At 43.0% G+C, this 20,345-nt stretch overlaps 1 protein-coding gene and 1 long non-coding RNA gene across 3 annotated transcripts; both read right to left on the bottom strand.

Moving 5' to 3' along the window:
* Positions 1 to 2,275: 2,275 nt before the first annotated feature.
* Positions 2,276 to 6,492, bottom strand: LOC135539957 (uncharacterized). Its single transcript, XR_010455692.1, has 5 exons — positions 6,163 to 6,492; positions 3,665 to 3,750; positions 2,857 to 3,446; positions 2,596 to 2,721; positions 2,276 to 2,422 (listed from the first exon to the last, which is right to left on the bottom strand). It is a non-coding gene; the product is annotated as an uncharacterized LOC135539957 (long non-coding RNA).
* A 4,791-nt stretch (positions 6,493 to 11,283) lies between these two features.
* Positions 11,284 to 19,987, bottom strand: LOC135539956 (MAP kinase-activated protein kinase 2-like). 2 transcript variants are annotated; one of them, XM_064966231.1, is made up of 11 exons: positions 19,764 to 19,987; positions 19,036 to 19,485; positions 15,168 to 15,307; positions 14,766 to 14,830; positions 14,572 to 14,651; positions 14,179 to 14,377; positions 13,939 to 14,014; positions 13,502 to 13,626; positions 13,212 to 13,297; positions 13,052 to 13,132; positions 11,284 to 11,866 (listed from the first exon to the last, which is right to left on the bottom strand). In XM_064966231.1, exons 2-11 carry the CDS (start codon positions 19,309 to 19,311, stop codon positions 11,657 to 11,659), a joined length of 1,338 nt encoding a protein of 445 aa, XP_064822303.1. In that variant the 5' UTR covers positions 19,312 to 19,485; positions 19,764 to 19,987; the 3' UTR covers positions 11,284 to 11,656. The 2 variants fall into 2 exon arrangements, with proteins under 2 accessions (XP_064822303.1, XP_064822304.1); XM_064966232.1 differs by having other exon boundaries at positions 14,251 to 14,377; positions 19,036 to 19,985.
* Positions 19,988 to 20,345: the final 358 nt, after the last annotated feature.

The raw sequence follows: 20,345 nt of genomic DNA, 5'->3' as shown, positions 1-20,345 counted from the left end.
TACAGTCTTGTCCCATCACTGCAACTCCCGTAAAAGAGCCATGCGTCCTCCAAAACACGACCCTGCCAACCCACTGCTTCTTGAAACACTGCTCGCTTAACCCGGATGTGTTGGAGGAAACACCATACAACTGGCAACCATGTCAGCATGCCCCCAGCCCGCCACAAGAGTCACTAGAGCAGAGCGCGATGGGATAAGGACATCCGGCCAGCCAAATCCTCCTCTAACCTGGACTACACTGGGCCAATTGTGCACCGCCTCATGGGTCTCTCAGTCGTGGCCGGCTGCGATACGCCCAGGTTCGAACCCGGGTCTGTAGCAATACAGTGCCTTAGACCGCTGTGCCACTAGGGAGACATACAAATGTGGTTTCTACTGACAATTGAGATGTACAAAGTATGGCATAAGGTGACAACGAGCAGATAATTTGTATTTATATATTTATTTTATTTAACCTTTAACAAGGCAAGACTTAAGAACAAATTCTTATTTACAATGAGTGCCTACCCCGGCCAAACCCAGACAACACTGGTTAAATTGTGCGCCGCCCTATAGGACTCCCAATCACTGCCAGATGTGATACAGCCTGGATTCGTACCAGGGACTGTAGTGACACATCTTGAACTGAGATGCAGTGCCTTAGACATCTGCGCCACTCGGGAGCCCAAAATAAGAGGCAATCCGTAATTTCAATTAAGACATTAATGAGTGAGCTAGGACGGACGTAGTCAATCTAACTTTGTTCGGCACTTTTGAAATGTACAGCGACAGAATTCAGAACATGGGCCATTCTTACAGTATTCTCCCTGTACACCAAGTCAGAACCATAGGATTAATAAAGGGAGCATATAAGCAGACAATGAAAGCTCTTACAAAGGCTGCATGTGCACCACCAAGTCAGAACAGTAGGCAAAATTATGAAGGGAAAAGGGACCAAATTATTAGGTTGAGGCACATGGGCTACTAAAAGCTTACTACACAACATACTTAGTATTACTTTCTTAGCTACAGTATACATATCTCCTGGCATATTAGATAATTTATGCAGCAGCATACAAAACATTTTTTGGACCTTGTGCTGTGCTCACTTGAACTGGACGGTGGTGCGGCAGTCCTTCCTCTGCAAATTTTGTCATCAAAGTCTGGCATTCTCTGGATTTATGGTGCTTTTGAGATAGCTGGGAACTCATTAAAAAATAAGGTTGAATCATGATGTCAGTGATCTTCAGGTCGGCGCTCTAGAAAGAAGCCTGAGTTCCTGACTTGCAATTCCGAGTTGGATGACCGTTCAAAACTTATTTTCCCAGTCTGAGCTAGTTTTTTCCCAGAGAAACCAGTTGTTTTGAACTCACTGAAGTCTGAGATTTCTCAGTTCCCAGTTGATTCGAGCGCAGCAGACATCATGCTGCATTAACGGCATGGTCAGTGTTGTAATGTTTGTCCTTTTAAGCTTGGAAAAGAGACCCTTAAACCCAGACTTGGACCACACACCCACTCCACTGAATAGCAGGCTAGTGATTGCTTTGCAGTGCTTGCAGTTAGCCTCTGATTCCTTTCAAACCCCTCATTGTTGAATTTGCGATTTCCGACTAGTGTAAGGTTTATGTCCAATGGCCGAAGAGCACCGATACGTTTTACCTATAATTTTTCTTCATGGGGCACGGATTGAAAATAATTGTGCAGTATATTGTTGACTTGATTCATGATGATGACTGCTAGCTTAGATTTTGAAAGTATGATGTTGACATGATCAGTCCAATCAAAGCTACTGTGGATGTGATTTGACGTCATTTTATCTGTGGCCAATGACCTTGAGCCTTCTTGGATGGGCACTTCTAATGTAACTCTATAGCAGCACCAAGGGGCTTGAATTTGAGCTCCACTCCTAGATTTTTGCAGTGACGTGTCCCTGTGAGTGAGCCAATCACGGTGCAACTAGAGAACCTTTTTTTTTAACCTTTATTTTACTAGGCAAGTCAGTTAAGAACAAATTCTTATTTTCAATGATGGCCTAGGAACAGTGGGTTAACTGCCTGTTCAGGGGCAGAACGAAAGATTTGTACCTTGTCAGCTCGGGGATTTGAACTTGCAACCTTTCGGTTACCAGTCCAACGCTCTAACCACTAGACTACCCTGCCGCCCCAACTTTACCAACCCCTAAGCTCCAAATGTTCCGCTGGTTGCCCCACCATCACAGAAAGCACAGAGCCAGGCTGAAACACTTGTATTTTGGAGCTGCTTTACTCAAGAAAGCAAAAAAGAGACCAAGTTTGTTTGTAGCTTTATTAACTCAATGATTATTTTACATTGTTTGCGAACATGTGTGACATGTATTAATGCCAAAATAACACGAAAAACAGGCAACAAAAAGCTTAACAGGTGGGGCTCCGCCCTGAATGACAGGTCACCACTGCGTCACAGACTGTGGATGAGATGAAATAGAGAGAGATACAGATCAGTTCAGACTACAGCAGAAGATGAGCCCACCTATCATACGTGCACACAGACACCATTGTACTAACCACACATCAAATTCACCATGTATTGGAAATTGGCTACAACTGTAATTGACATGCCACAGTCATATTCTCTCACTGATCAAAAGCTCTTTCTGATCATCTCAGGGTGTGCCCCTCTAGGAGGAGGGTGTGTCTGTCCTTCATATCCTCCTCGTTTATCCCCGCCTTCCTGAGCAGCTTCCTCAGAGCAGGGTCCAGCTCACTAGACTCCACACAGATGAGGATGTTACAATACAATAACATTGATAACTGTGATATAACAGAGATATAAATGTGATCATAATGCAGTATCATAATGTTAATGGTTGTGTTAAAATAATAGTGGTGCTGTACTCACACTGAGGCCTTGCTCTGGGCCCACTCCCACCTGGAACTACTGTCTGGATAAGAGACAAGTATAAATCAGTCAGACAGCCATTTATATTTTCTTCCATTCTAATGCAGCATCATAAAATGTATCTAATAGTGAATTATCTGGGTCTGTCTGAGCTCCAGTGTGCTGATGTTGGCCTATATATTTCTCGTTCTGACACATCTGGAGATGGAGTGCTGATCCCAGATCTGCTCTGTTCCTGTTCACACAAACAGCCTGAGGCAGAGTTTACACTGTCAGTACGGTTCAGCTGAGTCTGCCCACTAGCTCTGTTTGAAAAAGAGAGGGAGAGAGACAGCAAGAGATAAAGAGTAAAATAAAGTGTTATGGGGAGAAAATGAGAGAGTGACGTGAGACAGCGAGATCGGGGAATTGGAGACGAGGGGAGAAAGAGAAGAGGACTGGCCTGCCTGAAGCTGAGAGAACTAATTATATTGTAAATGTGATGTGACGTGTGTGTTGCTTTCCAAATCTGGGGCTTGTTGGATCTGTCTCTCCAAGGCTGCACAGAACCTCTCTGCCTCAGCTGCAAAGTTCAGGCTCACCTGGCAGTCCTGCACAAACACACACAGCCAGTGTGGGAGGCCATCAAGGACCAGAACAAAGATGTTTTCAGAGCCATGCTATTGGCCAAAGCCTTTTTAAAAGCGGAATGGTTAATATGCCCCTAAAAGCTGTTCCATAAACAGTTTTTGTTGCTTTGACCATCAGGGTTGAAACAGGATTATAGGATTGTGTTTGATAAGGGGAGAACTTGGAGCATGTCACTTACATTTGCAGGGAAGGTGTGGCAGTAGGGGCAGATGCAGAGTAACAAAATGGAACATACAGTTCCCGTTCCCATAGCAACACAGCTCTCTGTTATATTAAAGGAGGAAGAGATTAGAGAATTAAGTGTGGTTAAAATGAGTCATCAGTAATTTACAAAAGAAAAACATCCACACCCTTTACAACAAAGCCTATTGTTTTTTAAGGAACATGCAAGCTCATGGTGACTGGTAAGACATAAGAAAACTATGTTACGTTCCCCAGTTTCTGTGTTGTTGTGGGTTTGTATGTATGTGTGTGTGTATTTCAGGAAATGGAATCTTGTATTCTTCAAGCAGCTGATTGGTCGGCCCCATTGATGATTGGCGCTCTGAACCCTCCCTCTCGTCAGGGGAAACAACTGTCTTCAATTACCAACTCCTTCTACAGCTGGATAAAAGCCAGTGTTCCTTGGTCAGGAGGAGAGAGCTTCTTTGATGTCCTGTGTTGGTTGTTAGTCCGTGAAAGTTTTGTTGAAGTATTTTGTAGCTGCTACTCCTGTATGTGTATGCCAATAGGGCTTAGTGTTTTTATTATTGAAATTGTTCACTTTCAGTTAGTAATTATTCTGTTTTATTTGTTCCTGGGGGGGAAGGGGAATGCACCTTTGGAGGGTTTAGACAAGAACCCTGCGGGCATACATAAGCTGTAGTATTTACTGTCTGCACACTAGGCAAGACCTGGGCGGACCACCCCCTGTATTTTGGTTAGCTCACCTGGAGGTTCTAAAAGATTAGGTAAGTAGTGGGTAGGTAGGAGAGGGGACTATTTAACTTTTACTTTATTTTCTTTGGTTCTGTCCAGCCCCTTTTCCCCACATTTCTGTGTTAGGAATAATACATTCACTGTAAATGGTAATTTTTTTCTGTCTGTTGTCCTTCCCCTGCACCTACGATCACATACCTTTTTCAGTTGAGTTGTAGCAGGGTGTTGCGTTCCCTCCGCCCAGGGGGTGTACGTAACATAATGGGGGGCTCATCCCGGGATTATTAAATCCACAGGACCCCGCTGCTCTGATCTCTGTGATTGGAGACTGAGGTTTGGGTGACTTAATTTACATGTGTTCACTAGGCTGACGTGTACCATGACTGCCTCAACCATCTCCCATTTTATTGAAGCTCCCTCAGTTGATCGGTTGGTGGGGTTTCGTAAAGTAGACCTTTGCGCCATAGCTGACCATTATGGACTCTTCGTCCCTGAGGAAGCCCTAAAGGCTGAGCTGTTGGTGCTCGTCAGGGAGGGTTTAGTGAGAAAAGGAATTTTCTTGTTGAAATATGAGGGAGGCGGAGAGACCTTCCGATGCCAAGACGGAGGAAGGGGTTGCTCGTACCCCCTCTACATTGCCCCAATTCAACCCTTTATCTTCTGCTTCGGGTTGTTCAGATGGGACCGCTAGGCTAAAGGTGGTGCTGGCCTGTTTGGAAATGGAGCTAAAATATAAAGAGCGTGTTTATCCAGCTGGAGTTTGATTTAGAAATGAGGAAAATGGCTATATAAGCCGACAAGGAGGTGAGGATCCGACAACTCCACAACCTACCCATCATCAAGCCTACTTTGAAGTGAGTAAAAATATTGCATTAGTCCTTCCATTTCGGAAGTTGATTCCTATTTCTCTGCGTTTGAGCATGTGGCCGCTGCGCTGCATTGGCCACTCAAGGTTTGGCCGCTCCTGTTGCAATGTAAATTGTCTGGAAAAGCACAGGAAGTAATAGCCGCTTTCTCCCCGGAAGACAAGTTTACAGTACGATATAGTTAAAACAACCGTGTTGCGGGCTTATGAGTTGGTGCTTGAAGCTTAAATGCAGAGCTTCAGGAACCACAAACCATCTCACCGTACTTTTGTTGAGTTTGCTAGGGACAAAAAGTCTGTTCAATCGCTGGTGTTCGGCCCGTTACGCTAACACCTTTGATATTCGGAAGTTGATGATGGAGGATTTTAAAAGCAACCTGCCTGAGAGTAGTAGTTCATTGACATGAACAGAAAGTGGCGACATTGGCCCAGGCAGCAGTGTTGGCAGATGAGTACGCTGGTGTGCCTCATTTTGAAAGCCTAACATCTTCAGTGCCTCGTTCGGGTTGTTGTTTTTTCTTTCTTCTACAACGACCCTAGCCTTCGCATGATGTCACCAAAAGGGTCACGTGATTGCGGACTGCCCAGTTTTGCAAAATAAACCGGAACAATCCCTGTCACCATCCCCTAAGTTAAAAAGCGTGGGTTTAGTACCGTCTTTGGCTCGTCCGTTGGACCGAGTTTCTGATTCAGCATTTGGGAGACCGGATCCTATCTATGCTCTGTTTTATACCTGCTGGTTGTTTCCTTAACTGGAGAACAAGCAGATCAAATCTTACACAAGACACCAGGACTGTGCGGTCAGTAATCATTACTGACGCTTTTACCCGGTCCCCTGAAACCTATTGTGGCTCGCATGTCATATTACAGGGTATAGAGACAAAAAAACATACCTGTACCATTACACTGGGTCCACTTAGTGTCAGACTTGGTATCAGGACGTTTCCATGTTGGTGTAGTGTCAACACTGCCTGTAAAAGGAGTCCCATTGCTACTAGGGAACAATATCACTGGTGGTAACGTCACTCCTGTGTTAGAAGTAGTAGATAACCCAGAAATCAAAACTGCAGATGATAAATTGGTTCAAGCATTTCCCCATGTTTTTCCTGCTTGTGTTAACGAGGGCACACTCTCGCAAGCTGGGAGATGTGGTGGAATTGTGTAGTTCCATTTTTGAGAATGTTGAGGTAGCAGACAATGCATCGAGTATTCCTTCTGCAAGGCTGACGGTTTTTTGCAAGTGTTTTAGCTTCGGTAATATCCACTGAGGAAGCTAAAACTAGGGAGACTGCCTACTTTATGGAAACGGGAGTTTTGATGCGTAAATGGGCAGATCATAAGAGTTAGTAACTGGAGTGAAGTGGTTCAATTGGTTGTTCCAACACGGTTCTGACAGCAGGGGCTGTCACTCGTCCATGACCAGGCGTGATCCAGACATTTGGGGATCACGAAGACTTATGACTGAGTCCTTCATCATTTTTTTTCTGGCCAGGTTTGAAGTCTGACATTGTCCAATTTTGTAAAACATGTCATGTATGTCAACTCACTGGGAAAGCGACTCAAACAGTTTCTTGTGCGCTGCTCTGCCGGATGGGGGGGAACCATTTGAATGAATGATAATTGATTGTGTAGGTCTGTTGCCGAAAACTAGGTCAGGTAACCAGTTCTAACTAACAATGTGCAGTGCTACTCGATACCCAGAGGCTATTCCTCTCCATACTATAACGGCTAAGACTGTGGTGAAGGCACTAGTGAAAATCTTCTCTATGTTTGGACTCCCTAAAGTAATCCAAACTGATGAGGGAACAAAATTTTATGTCAAAAATGTTCTCAAATGTGTTTGACTGTGTATTTCCCATCAGGTCTCCAGTCCGAATCATCCGGAGAGTCAAGGCGCCCTTGAACGCTGGCATCAGATGCTTAAGGTGACACTACGCAAGTATTGCATGGATCCCGATTGGTGCCCTTTGTCTTATTTGCTATCAGGGAAACAATACAAGAGTCATTAGGCTTAAGCCCTGTTGACCTTGTGTTTGAACACACCCCATGGGGTCTGCTAAAAGGATATGCTCCTTCAAAACTATCTCCTACACCCAGTACGCCCCTAAAAATGTGTTGGATTATGTCAGAAAAGATGCGGGAGAGACTGAGCGCTGCATGTGCGTTGGCACAAAAGTCTCTCTCTTCGTCTCAAACGCATGAAATTACATGACAAAGAGGCTGTTGGCCATTCTTTTGCACAAGGGGATCAAGTTTTGGTTTTGGTTCCCATCTGTCGGAACGTTTTTTTTATTTTAATTTTATTATTATACCCCCTTTTCTCCACAATTTCATGGTATCCAATTGTTAGTAGTTACTATCTTGTCTCATCGCTACAACTCCCGTACGGCTCGGGAGAGACGAAGGTTGAAAGCCATGCGTCCTCCGAAACACAGCCCAACCAAGCCGCACTGCTTAACACAGCCGCGCATCCAACCCGGAAGCCAGCCGCAAAAATGTGTCGGCGGAAACACAGTGCACCTGGCGACCTGGTAAGCGTGCACTGCGCCCGACCCGCCACAGGAGTTGCTAGTGTGTGATGAGACAAGGATATCCCTACCGGCCAAACCCTCCCTAACCCAGATGATTCTATGCCAATAGTGCATCGCCCCACGGACCTACCGATCGCAGCCGGCTGCAACAGAGCCTGGGCGCGAACCCAGAGTCTCTGGTGGCACAGAGATGCAGTACCCTAGACCACTGCGCCACCCGGGAGGCCCTTTGGCACGTTTTTCTGGGCCATATCTTGTGGAAAAGAAACTCTGTGACACCAATTATGTTATAAAGACCCCGGATCGTAGGCGATCTTCAAGTGTGTGTCATGTTAACATGCTGAAAGCATATTATATGCCATATCCAGTGTGGCTGCGGTGGCGCTGAAGCCTGGCTGGGACCTAGAGGAGGATAAGGAGAACGGGTTGGAGTTATGCCAAATGTTACGTTACAGCAGTGTGAACGCTTATTTAATTGAGATGCTGAAAAAGTTACCCTCTCAAATGGAACATTTGGATAATGCTCAAACTATTGATCTTATCCTATTAATAAATAGTTCTCAATGAGTTTCAGGACGTTCCAAGTCACACGTCCATCTTGGAACATGACGTGGATGTGGGGAACACTGTTCGTATACATCAGCAACCGTACCGGGTTAACGCTAAGAAAAGGGATGTAATGAAAAGTGAGGTAGCTTATTAATTACAGAATGAAATGGCAAAACCCAGTAACAGCTCTTGGAGTTCCCTGTGTATTCTCCTTCCTAAGCCTGACGGTACGTCCCGCTTATGTACGGACTATCGTTGCATAAATGCCATTACAAATGCCTGAAGGAACCACTTTCATCTGTACAAACTATAGTACGCAAGTATAAACACCATGGGACCACGCAGCCGTCATACCACTCAGGAAGGAGACTTTTTCTGTCTCCTAGAAATGAACGTACTTCGGAAAAGTGCAACTCAATCCCAGAACAACAGCGAAGGACCTTGTGATGATGCTGGAGGAAACCGGTACAAAAGTATCTATAGCCACAGGAAAAACTAGTCCTATATTGACATAACTTGAAAGGCCGCTTAGCAAGGAAGAAGCCACTGCTCCAAAACCGCCATAAAGCCAGACTATGGTTTGCAACTGCACATGGGGACAAAGATCATACTTTTTGGAGAAATGTCCTCTAGTCTGATGAAACAAAAATAGAACAGTTTGGCCATAATGACCATTATGTTTGGAGGAAAAAGGGGGAGGCTTGCAAGCTTAAGAACACCATCCCAACCATGAAGCACGGGACTGGCAGCATCATGTAGTGGGGGTGCTTTGCTGCAGGAGGGGCTGGTGCACTTCACAAAATAGATGGTATCATGGGGTAGGAAAATTATGTGGATATATTGAAGCAACATATCAAGACATCCGTCAGGAAGTTAAAGCTTGGACGCAAATGGGTTTTCCAAATGGACAATGACCCCAAGCATACTTCCAAAGTTGTGGCAGAATGGCTTAAGGACAACAAAGTCAAGATATTGGAGTAGCCATCACAAAGCCCTGACCTCAATCCCATAGAAAATTTGTGGGCAGAACTGAAAAAGTGTGTGTGAGCAAAGAGGCCTACAAACCTGACTCGGTTACACCAGCTCTGTCAGAAGGAATGGACCAAAATTCACCCAACTTATTGTGGGAAGCTGGTGGAAGGCTACCCAAAACATTTGACTCAAGTTAAACAATTTAAAGGCAATGCTACCAAATACAAAATGAGTGTATGTAAACTTCTGACCCACTGGGAATGTGATGAAAGAAATACAAGCTGAAATAAATGATTCTCTACTATTATTCTGACATTTCACATTCTTAAAATTAAGTGGTGATCCTAACTGACCTAAAACAGAGAATTTTTACTAGGATTAAATGTCAGGAATTGTGATACTGAGTTTAAATGTGTTTGGTTAAGGTGTATGTAAACTTCCGACTTCAACTGTGTATATATTTTATTTTTTACTGCCGCAGCAGTAAGTCGTTGGCTGTAAGTAGCCCTCAATCAATTGGAATACCAGGTTCACATGTTTGCCTTCAAGTTTACTATTTTTTTCAAAAACATACTCTATGGATTTATTTAGGTTGCTTAAGACAAACTTATTCAATACTAAATAAATTATTTCAACGGTGAAAAAAGTGTGGTTTCAAAACAAATAGTGTCTTTTATGTCTTCCATGCCCTCACGTCCCTGAATGTTCCCTACTCGACCTAATGAAACATTTGCTACAAAATCCTAACTAGGTTTGTAATTACAGTGTACAGTGGAGGTCATGTATGAAAGCAGCTTGGAATCTAAGAAAGCACCGGCACTACGGTGATTTAGTGTGATTTTGCAATACATGGTTTGAAAAAGCATGTGATCAAACAAAGCTTTGGCCGTCATTGTTTACATACTTCTGATACATGAATCGGTACACTGCTTTGAAGTAAGCTGCTTAGCAATAACATGCTTCAGAGCTCCAGTATCAAACGTAACATCACTTTTATTTAGGATAATACCATACGTATTTCATAAGGCCTTATTTTGAGGGCCTAGTTTTCCCTAATACAGGGGCCTGAAACTCATACACATCCCTTTGAACCAAAACAATGCCCATCATATTTCCCAGCATGCTGTCTTGCAGGTTTATTTTTATAATTGTTTTAATAGCTATGTTTGTGCATGTACATTGTTTAATCTTATGCTACACAAAGATAAATAACATACATTTTAAACTAATCTAATCAATTAGTTAGATCGCTGGAAGAATGTTCAGGCCTCACTGTTGCTCAATGACTGACAACATTTGAGACCCTGATGTTCATCAAATGCAATTGCCATCTTAAATGATTAACCAAGACCTAAAATGATCGTTAAAGAACCATAGGCTATGACGGCGATGTAAAGAGTGATGTAATGCATGATGTAAAACAATTCTGGAAACTAAATGTTTAACAAAGTCTGTTTTAGCTTGATATTTGTATTACTTTCATTCTTTTGATTGATAAATGTTAATGTTCATCATGTTAAAAAAAAACTTAAATCTTGAAGTATTTCATTCTAGGCTATTAAGATTCCTATCTGAAAGCCCTCCAAACCATGTGCTAATTATATTTAGACTAAACTAACTTCTAGTTTTTGGTTCTTCATCAAATAAATGTGTTTTTTAATTTTTTTAACTTGCATTCAAATATTTGTTTTTCCTGAGACCTGTGTTTGAATATCAAAGGAAATAGTTACCTTTTAATTGATTCTCTATATTCGACTCCTTCAAATATTTGAAGTTGGTAATTTCAAATAAACTACAAAATACAACAGTTTTTCTCTCTCACACGCAGCAGTCACTTAAACAGTCATGCATACACAAACAGAAATGTGCATGAGGATGTCCTAAGGGAAGGTACTGTACTCCATGTGAGACCACATCTTCATACATGACACATTCAGACCCAAACAACAAAGTAATACAAACTTCCTTAGAAACAAACATTTATTTTATGAAAATAATAGCAGTAAATAAACATGACATCTACAAAACAAAAGCAATTATATTATAGATCAGTCTGATTAACTGAGCTGGAAACTCGTACGTGCTGGTGACAGAACAAGTAAAGGACAGAGAAGAGCCTTATCTTTCTGATTACTGCCAACAGAGGGCAAATTGCTGCCATCTCAATCTTGGTGTGGTCCAATTAAACACTTATTTTGACCAATAACGAGAATAGTTTTCCTGACCACAAGATCTGATTAATTCCCGAAACAACTCGTGATCCGGGCCCTGGTGAATATTGGTCCAAATAATGTCCTTAATATAACACCTCCTCCCTCTCCCTTCCCTCAAACTCTCACTGGCTGTTACAAACCATTGCTCCGACTACTCCTTCACCCCCTCCTCCCCCACCACCTCCCCCTCCTCCACCTCCTCCCTCAGCCTGCCCAGCACCAGGTCTATTGCGTCTCTTATTGAGCAGCGGGTTGTTGGACGTGTCCAGGTCTTTGATCTTCACCTGGTCATAGTCTACACGCATGGTGGCCAGGGCACTGGTCATCTCTTCCTGTAGGCAGACAGTACACATACAGTGTGTTCAGAAAGCATTCATACCCTTTGACTTATTCCACATTTTGTGTTACAGCCTGAATTCAAAATTGATTAAATATTTTTTTCACCCTTCCACATACACTACCAGATAATGACAAAGTGAAAACATGGTTTTAGAAATCTTTGCAAATTTATTGAAAATTTAAATACAGAAATATCTCATTTACTGTACATAAGTATTCACATCCCTGAGTCAATACATGTTAGAATCACCTTTGGCAACGATTACAGCTTTAAGAGGTTTGAACACCTGGATTGTACAATATTTGCACATTCATTTAAAAATTCTTCAAGCTCTGTTTAGTTGGTTGTTGATCATTGCTCGACAGCCATTTTCAAGCCGATTTAAATCCACTGTAACTAGGCCACTCAGGAACATTCAATGTCGTCTTGATAAGCAACTCCAGTGTATATTTGGCCTTGTGTTTTAGGTTATTGTCCTGTTGTAAGATGAATTTGTCTCCCAGCAGACTGACCCAGGTTTTCCTCTAGGATTTAGCCTGTGCTTTGCTCCGTTTTTAATTTATTTTTATCCTAAAAAAACTCCCTAGTCCTTTGCCGATGACAAGCATACCCATACCATGATGCAGTCAACCTCATGCTTGAAAATATGAAGAGTGGTAATCAGTGATGTGTTGTGTTGGATTTGCTCCAAACATAAAACGTTGTATTCAGAACATAAAGTTAATTTCTTTGTCACATTTGTTGCAGTTTTACTTTCGTGCCTTATTCCAAACCGGATGCATGTTTTGGAATATTTGTACAGGCTTTCTTTTTACTCTGTCATTTAGGTTAGTATTGTGGAGTAACTACAATGTTGTTGATCCATCCTAAGTTTTCTATCACAGCCATAAAACTCTGCCTGACTCTCTGGCAACTGAGTTAGGAAGGATGCCTCTCTTTGTAGTGACTGGGTGTATTGATACACCATCCAAAGTTTAATAAATTCACCATGGTTGAAGGGATATTCATTGTTAGTTTTTTTTACCCATCTACCAATAGGTGACCTTGTTTGCGAGACATTGTAAATATAGTGTTTACCACCCCCTAATGGCTTCTTAGTTTTAGATTAAATTGGCCCATTGATATGCAGTGTTTCTTATTACCACAGTGTCTGTATTTTACAGTTCTCTAGTCTCACCTTGACATCGTCCCACAGTTCTCTGTCCTCTGTCAGAACACGGGACGTGTGCAGAGGAGTCGGAGGGACCACCATCGACTGCTGTAAATGTCAATACACACACCGTGTAAATGAGAGTCATATTATCCACAGCACTCAGACATGCAGTAGTAATACTCACATTGATCCAAGGGTGGTTCATGAAGTGCCCGATGGTCATCCTCTCGTTAGGGTCTGTCTTCAGCAGCTGGTTGATCAGCTGTTTGGCTACAGAGGTAAATGTCATAGGTCAACAAGCATAGTAAATAAAACATGATCAGGTAACTAGTCAAGATGCTTATCAAAGGACCTACAAGTCACAACCGTAGAAAAATCTGTCAAATATTTGGAACCTAGCAGATCATAGTTTGTCTTGCAGTGAAGCATCTCCCTCTACTATAGACCCCCCCAGTTTTCTGTCTCTAGTCTGACCTTCCTCAGATACTTCCGCCCACTCAGGGTTGGGGAACTTGTACTGGCCCATCCTGATCCTCTGCTTCATCCCTGGAGAGATGGCCTGGCCAGTGTTAGAGTAGAACGGAGGGAACCCACACAGCCTGGGGACACAGCACACTCTTCAACATGAGAATAGAGCAACTACAGCTTCTGTATGCACTCCAACTGGACACTCATTGAACAGTCATTCATACTATATATAAGGAGGGAGAGAAGGAGAGGGGGAAAGCAAGTGGACCATGAGAAGCTTAGTGTTAAAAGAGAGGTAGTAGAGAGAAATGAGGGTGTAAATGAGGCCCAGGGGGGAACAGTAGGGGGAGTGAATGAATGAGAGGCCTGTGACTTGATTCTCAACACACACACAGACACACTCACTGACACACTTATAGCACACAGACACACTAGGTACTCACAGGATGTACATGATCACGCCCAGAGACCACATGTCACACGACTTGTCATACTTCTCTGGACCAAGCACCTCAGGGGCTGATAGACAGACATTGAGACAGAGACCAAGAGACAACCAGTCAGGCAGACAGACAGGGACAATATGATGGGTAAAAGTCAACCATAATCCTTTATAGCCTACACACCATTCACATCCGGATAGTATACTACACAACTACTGGTGTAACAGACCCAACACTCACCAACATAGTAGGGGGTGTAACAGACCCAACACTCACCAACATAGTAGGGGGTGTAACAGACCCAACACTCACCAACATAGTAGGGGGTGTAACAGGGTGTCTGGAGGGAGTTGTGGAGGGTGGTCTCCTTGGCAAAGCCAAAGTCAGTTAGTTTCAGAACGCAATTAGTCTCCTTGGTGGTGTACAGCAGATTTTCAGGCTGTTGCGTGTGTGTTTGTGTGTGTGTGTGTGTGTGTGTGTGTGTGTGTGTGGAGGGAGGGAGGTGTAAAAAAGAAAGCAATAAGTACATCACTAAAACCACCAGCGGTAAATACATGCCTGTCAGCGAGTGTCAGGTGAACAATCAAATGATGTAAACAATCAAATGATGTGTGTCTAGGAGTAGAGTCCCACCTTGACATCTCTGTGAGCTATGTCCATGTGGTGGAGGTACTCGATGGCCGTGCCTATGTCCCTCATGATCTCCGCAGCCTCTGATTAAAAGCCATGACATATGAATCTGATTAACAAAATGCGCACAGCTATAGGGTCACTGTAAATAATTGAGCACTGTAAATAATACAACACAGTTCCCCATCATAACTCACCTCTCTCTGTGAACGCCTGGTCCCCTCTGGCCTGAATGTGACTGAACAGCTCCCCTCCTTCCATACTGAGCCAGGAACAACAACAAGAGAGACAGATCAGAGCTTCTCAACAAGAGAACAAAGCCATCAATTAAACAAGAACAGCATTGTCCCTTAGTAATTACCAGGCAATTACCCAATCAACTAATTCTAAGCATAATGACCAAGAAAGAGAACTGGGACATATTTGATGTTTATGTAAACTTTCATTTGGCCAGGAGTTTTTCCTGACCACGTGACCTAACCAGGAAAAATTCCTGGCCCTTCTCATTAGTTACGGTTTTAAAGTCTGACATGCTAGAACATCTAAGAGGATTCATTACACAAATGCATTCTGGTCTATGTAGTCTCTATGGTCCTCACCACTCCATGATGATAAGCAGGCATTTCTTCCCCTGGTGCATGTTCTCATAAAGGCTGAGGATGTGAACGATGTATGGGCCCCCCGACACTCTCCAATGCAGCTCTACCTCCCGCCGCGCCTTAGGACAATCATACAGAATCTGCCCCCATAGAGAAGAAGGGTGGGTATAGAGACAGAGACGAAGAGAGAGAACAATGGGCATGTTTAGGAAGCACATTTACTATGACTAGGTATGATGATGGATGCAGCATGCATCTGTAGTGGAACGTATGCATCTATGCAACATGTACAGTATCAGTCAAAATTTTGGACACACCTACTCATTCCAGGGTTTTTCTTAATTTTTAAATATTTTCTACATTATAGAATAATAGTGAAGATGTCAAAACTATGAAATAACATATATGGAATCATGTAGTATCCAAAAAAGTGTTAAACAAAATATCTTGCTATGACAAGGTAGGGTTGGTATACAGAAGATAGCTATTTGGTAAAGACCAAGTCTATATTATGTCAAGAACAGCTAAAATAAGCAAAGAGAAACAACAGTCCATCATTACCTTAAGACATGAAGGCCAGTGAATACGGAACATTTCAAAAACGTTTAAAGTTTCTTCAAGTGCAGTTACAAAAACCATCAAGCGCTATGATGAAACTGGGTCTCATGAGGACTGCCAGAGGAAAGGAAGACCCAGATTTACCTTTGCTGCAGAGGATAAGGTCATTAGAGTTGCCAGCCTCAGATTGCAGCCCAACTAAATGCTTCAGAGTTCAAGTTACAGACAACTGTTCAGAGGAGACTGCGTGAATCAGGCCTTCATGGTCTAATTGCTACAAAGAAACCACTACTAAAGGACACCAATAAGAAGAGACTTGCTTGGGACAAGAAACACGAGCAATGGACATTGGACCGGTGGAAATCTGTCATTTGGTCTGATGAGTCCAAATTTGAGATTTTTGGTTCCAACAGCCTTGTCTTTGTGAGGACACAGAGTAGGTGATCTGAACGGATGATCTCCACGTGTGGTACCCACCGTGAAGCATGGAGGAGGAGGAGTGATGGTGTGGGGGTGCTTTGCTGGTGGCACTGTCAGTGATTTATTCAGAATTCAAGGCACACTTAACCAGCATGGCTACCACAGTATTCTGCAGCGATACGCCATCCCATCTGGTTTGCGCTTAGTGGGACTATCATTTGTTTCTCAACAGGACAATGACCCAACACTCCTCCCAGGCTGTGTAAGGACTAGTTGACCAAGAAGGAGAGTGATGGAGTACTGCATTAGATGACCTGGCCTCCACAATCCCCCAACCTCAACCCAATTGAGATGGTTTGGGATGAGTTGGACTGCAGTGTAAAGGAAAAGCAGTCAACAAGTTCTCAGCATATTTGGGAACTCCTTCAAGACTGATGGAAAAGCATTGCTCATGAAGCTGGTTGAGAGAATGCCAAGCTGTCATTAAGGCAGAGGGTGGCTACTTTGAAGAATCTCAAAAATAAAATAAATGTTGATTTGCTTAACACTTTTTTGGTTACTACATGATTCCATATGTGTTATTTCATAATTTTTATATCTTCACTATTATTCTATAATGTAGAAAATAGTTTAAAAAATAAAGAAACCCTGGAATAAGTAGGTGTGTCCAAATGTTTTGACTGGTACTGTATATCCTGTGTGAGTGTGTTTTTGAGTGCATGTGTCTATGTTGTCTATAACCACTCACAGGTCTTGGAGGAATTGATCAAGGATATAAAAACAGCCCACATCTCTCTCTCACCTCTCTTTGATACTTTCTCTCTCTCTCTCATACACACACAGAGTCTCTTCATATTCTCACGTAAGTGAATCTATCATTACAAATAAAATCTGGACCCTTCATTCATATTAATTTGCTTGTCAGGACGATTCCCTCTAGAGCTTTTAAAATGAATGCTGCCTTTTATTAGTGCATTCAAAATCTGCCTTCAAAGTGTACCAGTAACAACAACCTTGCAATGTGATTGGATGTAAGGGTGGGAGGGATCCCCAGACACCACAGCCAGATAAACTAGCTTATCTTCTGTCTGTGACAGGATGCAGTGCATGGTGGGACAGCGAGGAGAGGGCAGGTTGAGATTAAACTGTTTATAGAGGAGTAACCTAATACTCTGCTGAAAACATTGTCCACAAATACTTGAAGAGCATACTTATGAAAGAATGTATACACTTGTGCCAGTACAACTGATCATACTCAACACATTTCATTGATCTATCTTTAGTCTACCTGGACAAAAAGAATAGGGACCTATTTTGGAGGTTGAGACTGTTCCATTGAAAACATATCCATAGGCTTTCTGTTATTGTTTTCTCAAGAACATTTCTGGTAACCCATTATTCAGGTTTTGAACTTGCATAACCTGTTGACCAAGCACTGTTTCCAAGTTGCTCACTATTCCAGTGGTTGAACTTCAAAGAACAGAAGAAAAACATTCCCCACTGGGCACAGATGTCAATTCAATGTCTATTCCGCATTGGTTCAACGTCATTTCATTAAAATGACCCAGTGGGTGACCACAGATCCTCCTATGTCCAGAAAGGATAGATAGAACTTAGAGCACATGCCAAGGCATAACTTAAGGAAAGGGATGGGGAACATCTGGTCCAGGTGGGTTGCATTCTGTGCAGGCTTTTGTTCCAGCCCAGCACGAACACACACCAGATTTTAGTTGAATCAGGTATGTGAGAGCTTGGTTGGAACAAAAGCCTGCACACCAGAGTAGATCCTCTCTAGATGGAACATAGAATCAGTCCAGACAGAGCATGTCATTGTCCATACAACATGACAATGACTACTGGCACTAACAACCTACACTCTGCGTAAGACACGGTCCCACACAGTACATCACTGTTTCTTCCCAGACTCATCCACTGTCTGTCTGGACAGGAGTAGTCGAGTTAGCTTAAAGCGCTGCACTGTTACCACTGGTGGCTCCTCTCCCAACCCGGCTCACAGAGAGACAGTTATCTATTGCTGTTATTAGTGCTTAAGTGGACCTCTTTACAAGAGGAACAGGCACCAGTCAAAGAAACACACTCTCTCTCTGACTCTCTATATCCTCTTGTTTGTTGATACAGTAAATGTAGCAGAGGGAAAAAGTGGGACAGAATGTGACAGTAAGTGACAACCTCTGTAACTTCTGCACACCAGATGCATGCTGTATACTGTAACCATGCCAAAATATGTCAATATGTCAATCAGTTTTTAGCATTATAATGTGGATATATGTCCTCCTTCATACAACACCCCACCCCACCCCACATCAGACAAATTAAGTAATTCCAAATAAAGGAGTGATCCCATTGGGGAAAGTGAGCTGCACAACTGAATGCCAAAATGTGCGAGGGGCTGCATTAATCAACATCCATGTCATCGGTTCCCAGGGAGCAGCTGTTGTAGGGGGGGTTGGTTAACTGCTTTGCTCATGGGCAGAACGGCAGCTTATTTGATCCAGCAACCTTTTGGTTACTATCCCAATGCTCTTAACTGCTAGGCTACCTGTCGCCCCTGGTATCAAACCGCAAAGAAGGATGAGAGATCTGTCTAGGAAGCGACTGTCTAAGATGGAGGAGTAGTGAATAATTGATGACTATTCTCCCTCTTATTGTCACTATTGTAAATACATCCTCAAGTTCCCTTTAATTTACATCAGAGGATAAGAAAATAAAGCAAGCAAGACCTCAAATACTTGGTGCCACTTGGGTCTGGTGACTGATGGTCTCTCTCGCTCTCTTGCTCAAATTAAATTCAAGGTGCTTTATTGGCATGTGAAACATATGTTTACATTAACAAAGCAAGTGAAATGGATCACACACACACACACACTACCTTGAGGGCACACTTCTCCCCTGTCTTCTTGCAGTAGCATTCCATCACCTTCCCACTGATACCCAGTCCCAGTACTTGAGTTGTTATTTTGTAGTCCTCTGTGACTGCGTTGCGTTTGAACTCCAGTTTTGACTGGGCAGGCAGTTGGAAGAGTGTGGGGTCGCTAAGGGTGTCCCAGCCTGGGATGTGTAGAATGCTTCCACTCGGCGTCCCCTGGAGCTGAGGCTCGGATTGGTTGGCTGACTGCCTCTCTTCTCCGTTACCATTGTGTTGCATGATGTGTTTCTTGCGGTTCAATCCCCCCCCCCTGCTCTCCACGGAAACAGACAGAGAGAGAGAGATGCAGTGGTGTCCCCTCCCCGTCCAATGTCCAGCAGCAGCCTCACGTTCCCTTTCTCTCCCCAGCTCCGAGACGAAATGGCAATTTTTCAGATTCCTTTCTCGATTTTACTTTCAATTATGAAGCAAAAATAGGCGAATTATTCCACAATAGGCTTATTTCTTTCGAGGAATAGCTACCCTATAATAATATTGGCACATTGACCGAATAAGACGTTTTTGCATTGCATATCTAGAATAGTTAGTTATATGAACCATTTTGAACTTCACTCTAAAAGAACATTCTAATTTGGGGTATAGTTAACAATCTATTATGCTAAATTTGAGTTTGTATTAAAATAAATGGAACACAGGTAACGTTAAATGTGCAACAGTAAATGCATTTGTACCTGATGTCCAGTTTAGTAGGAATTGACCAAAATGCGCATTACATTTCCTGTAAAATCAGCGGCCAATTTTTTTTAAAGATAACAGTCCTCGGTCCAGTTCCCCATCCTCTAAGTTATTATTATTTCCGTTATTTTCCTCTCCGTTATTTTCCTCTCCTGTGCCCTTATCTGGGGCTACACAAAACTCTTCAACTCCCCTTACGTCAGCGCAGCACGGCTCAAGTTTATTCACACGGCCCTCAACTCTTAAGGGAGCCGCCACACGCAAAGAGCAGCGGCCAGTAGGGCATCCCACTGGGCACAAACATAAATTCATTGCCCATTTTAACTAGGCAAGTCAGTTAAGAACACATTCTATTGACGCTGTGCCAATTGTGCACCACCCCTTGGGACTCCCAATCACAGCCAGTTGTGACACAGCCTGGAATTTAACAGGGTCTGTAGTGACACCTCTAGCACTGAGATGCAGTGCCTAAGACCACTAAACCACTCGGGAGCCCTATTCAAGTACTTTTGAAACAGCATTGATTCAACCAGTGTGTAGGATGTGGCATAGATTTTTGTTTTAACAAAAAATTGAAT

This window comes from Oncorhynchus masou, chromosome 5 (genome assembly GCF_036934945.1).
Source record: "Oncorhynchus masou masou isolate Uvic2021 chromosome 5, UVic_Omas_1.1, whole genome shotgun sequence".
NCBI lineage: Eukaryota > Metazoa > Chordata > Actinopteri > Salmoniformes > Salmonidae > Oncorhynchus > Oncorhynchus masou.
The sequence above is the reverse complement of the archived record's forward strand: the minus strand, read 5'-3'. Positions and strand labels throughout refer to the sequence as shown.

Bases quoted from the DNA above. Each gene is read 5' to 3' on its own strand.
- LOC135539956 (XM_064966231.1), bottom strand. From the start codon at position 19,311: ATGCAACACAATGGTAACGGAGAAGAGAGGCAGTCAGCCAACCAATCC. The intron at 13,133-13,211 runs GTGAGTATTACT...TGACATTTACAG, and splicing joins TGAACCACCCTTGGATCAAT to CAGTCGATGGTGGTCCCTCC. The intron at 11,867-13,051 runs GTGAGACTAGAG...GTCTGCCTACAG, and splicing joins AACTGTGGGACGATGTCAAG to GAAGAGATGACCAGTGCCCT.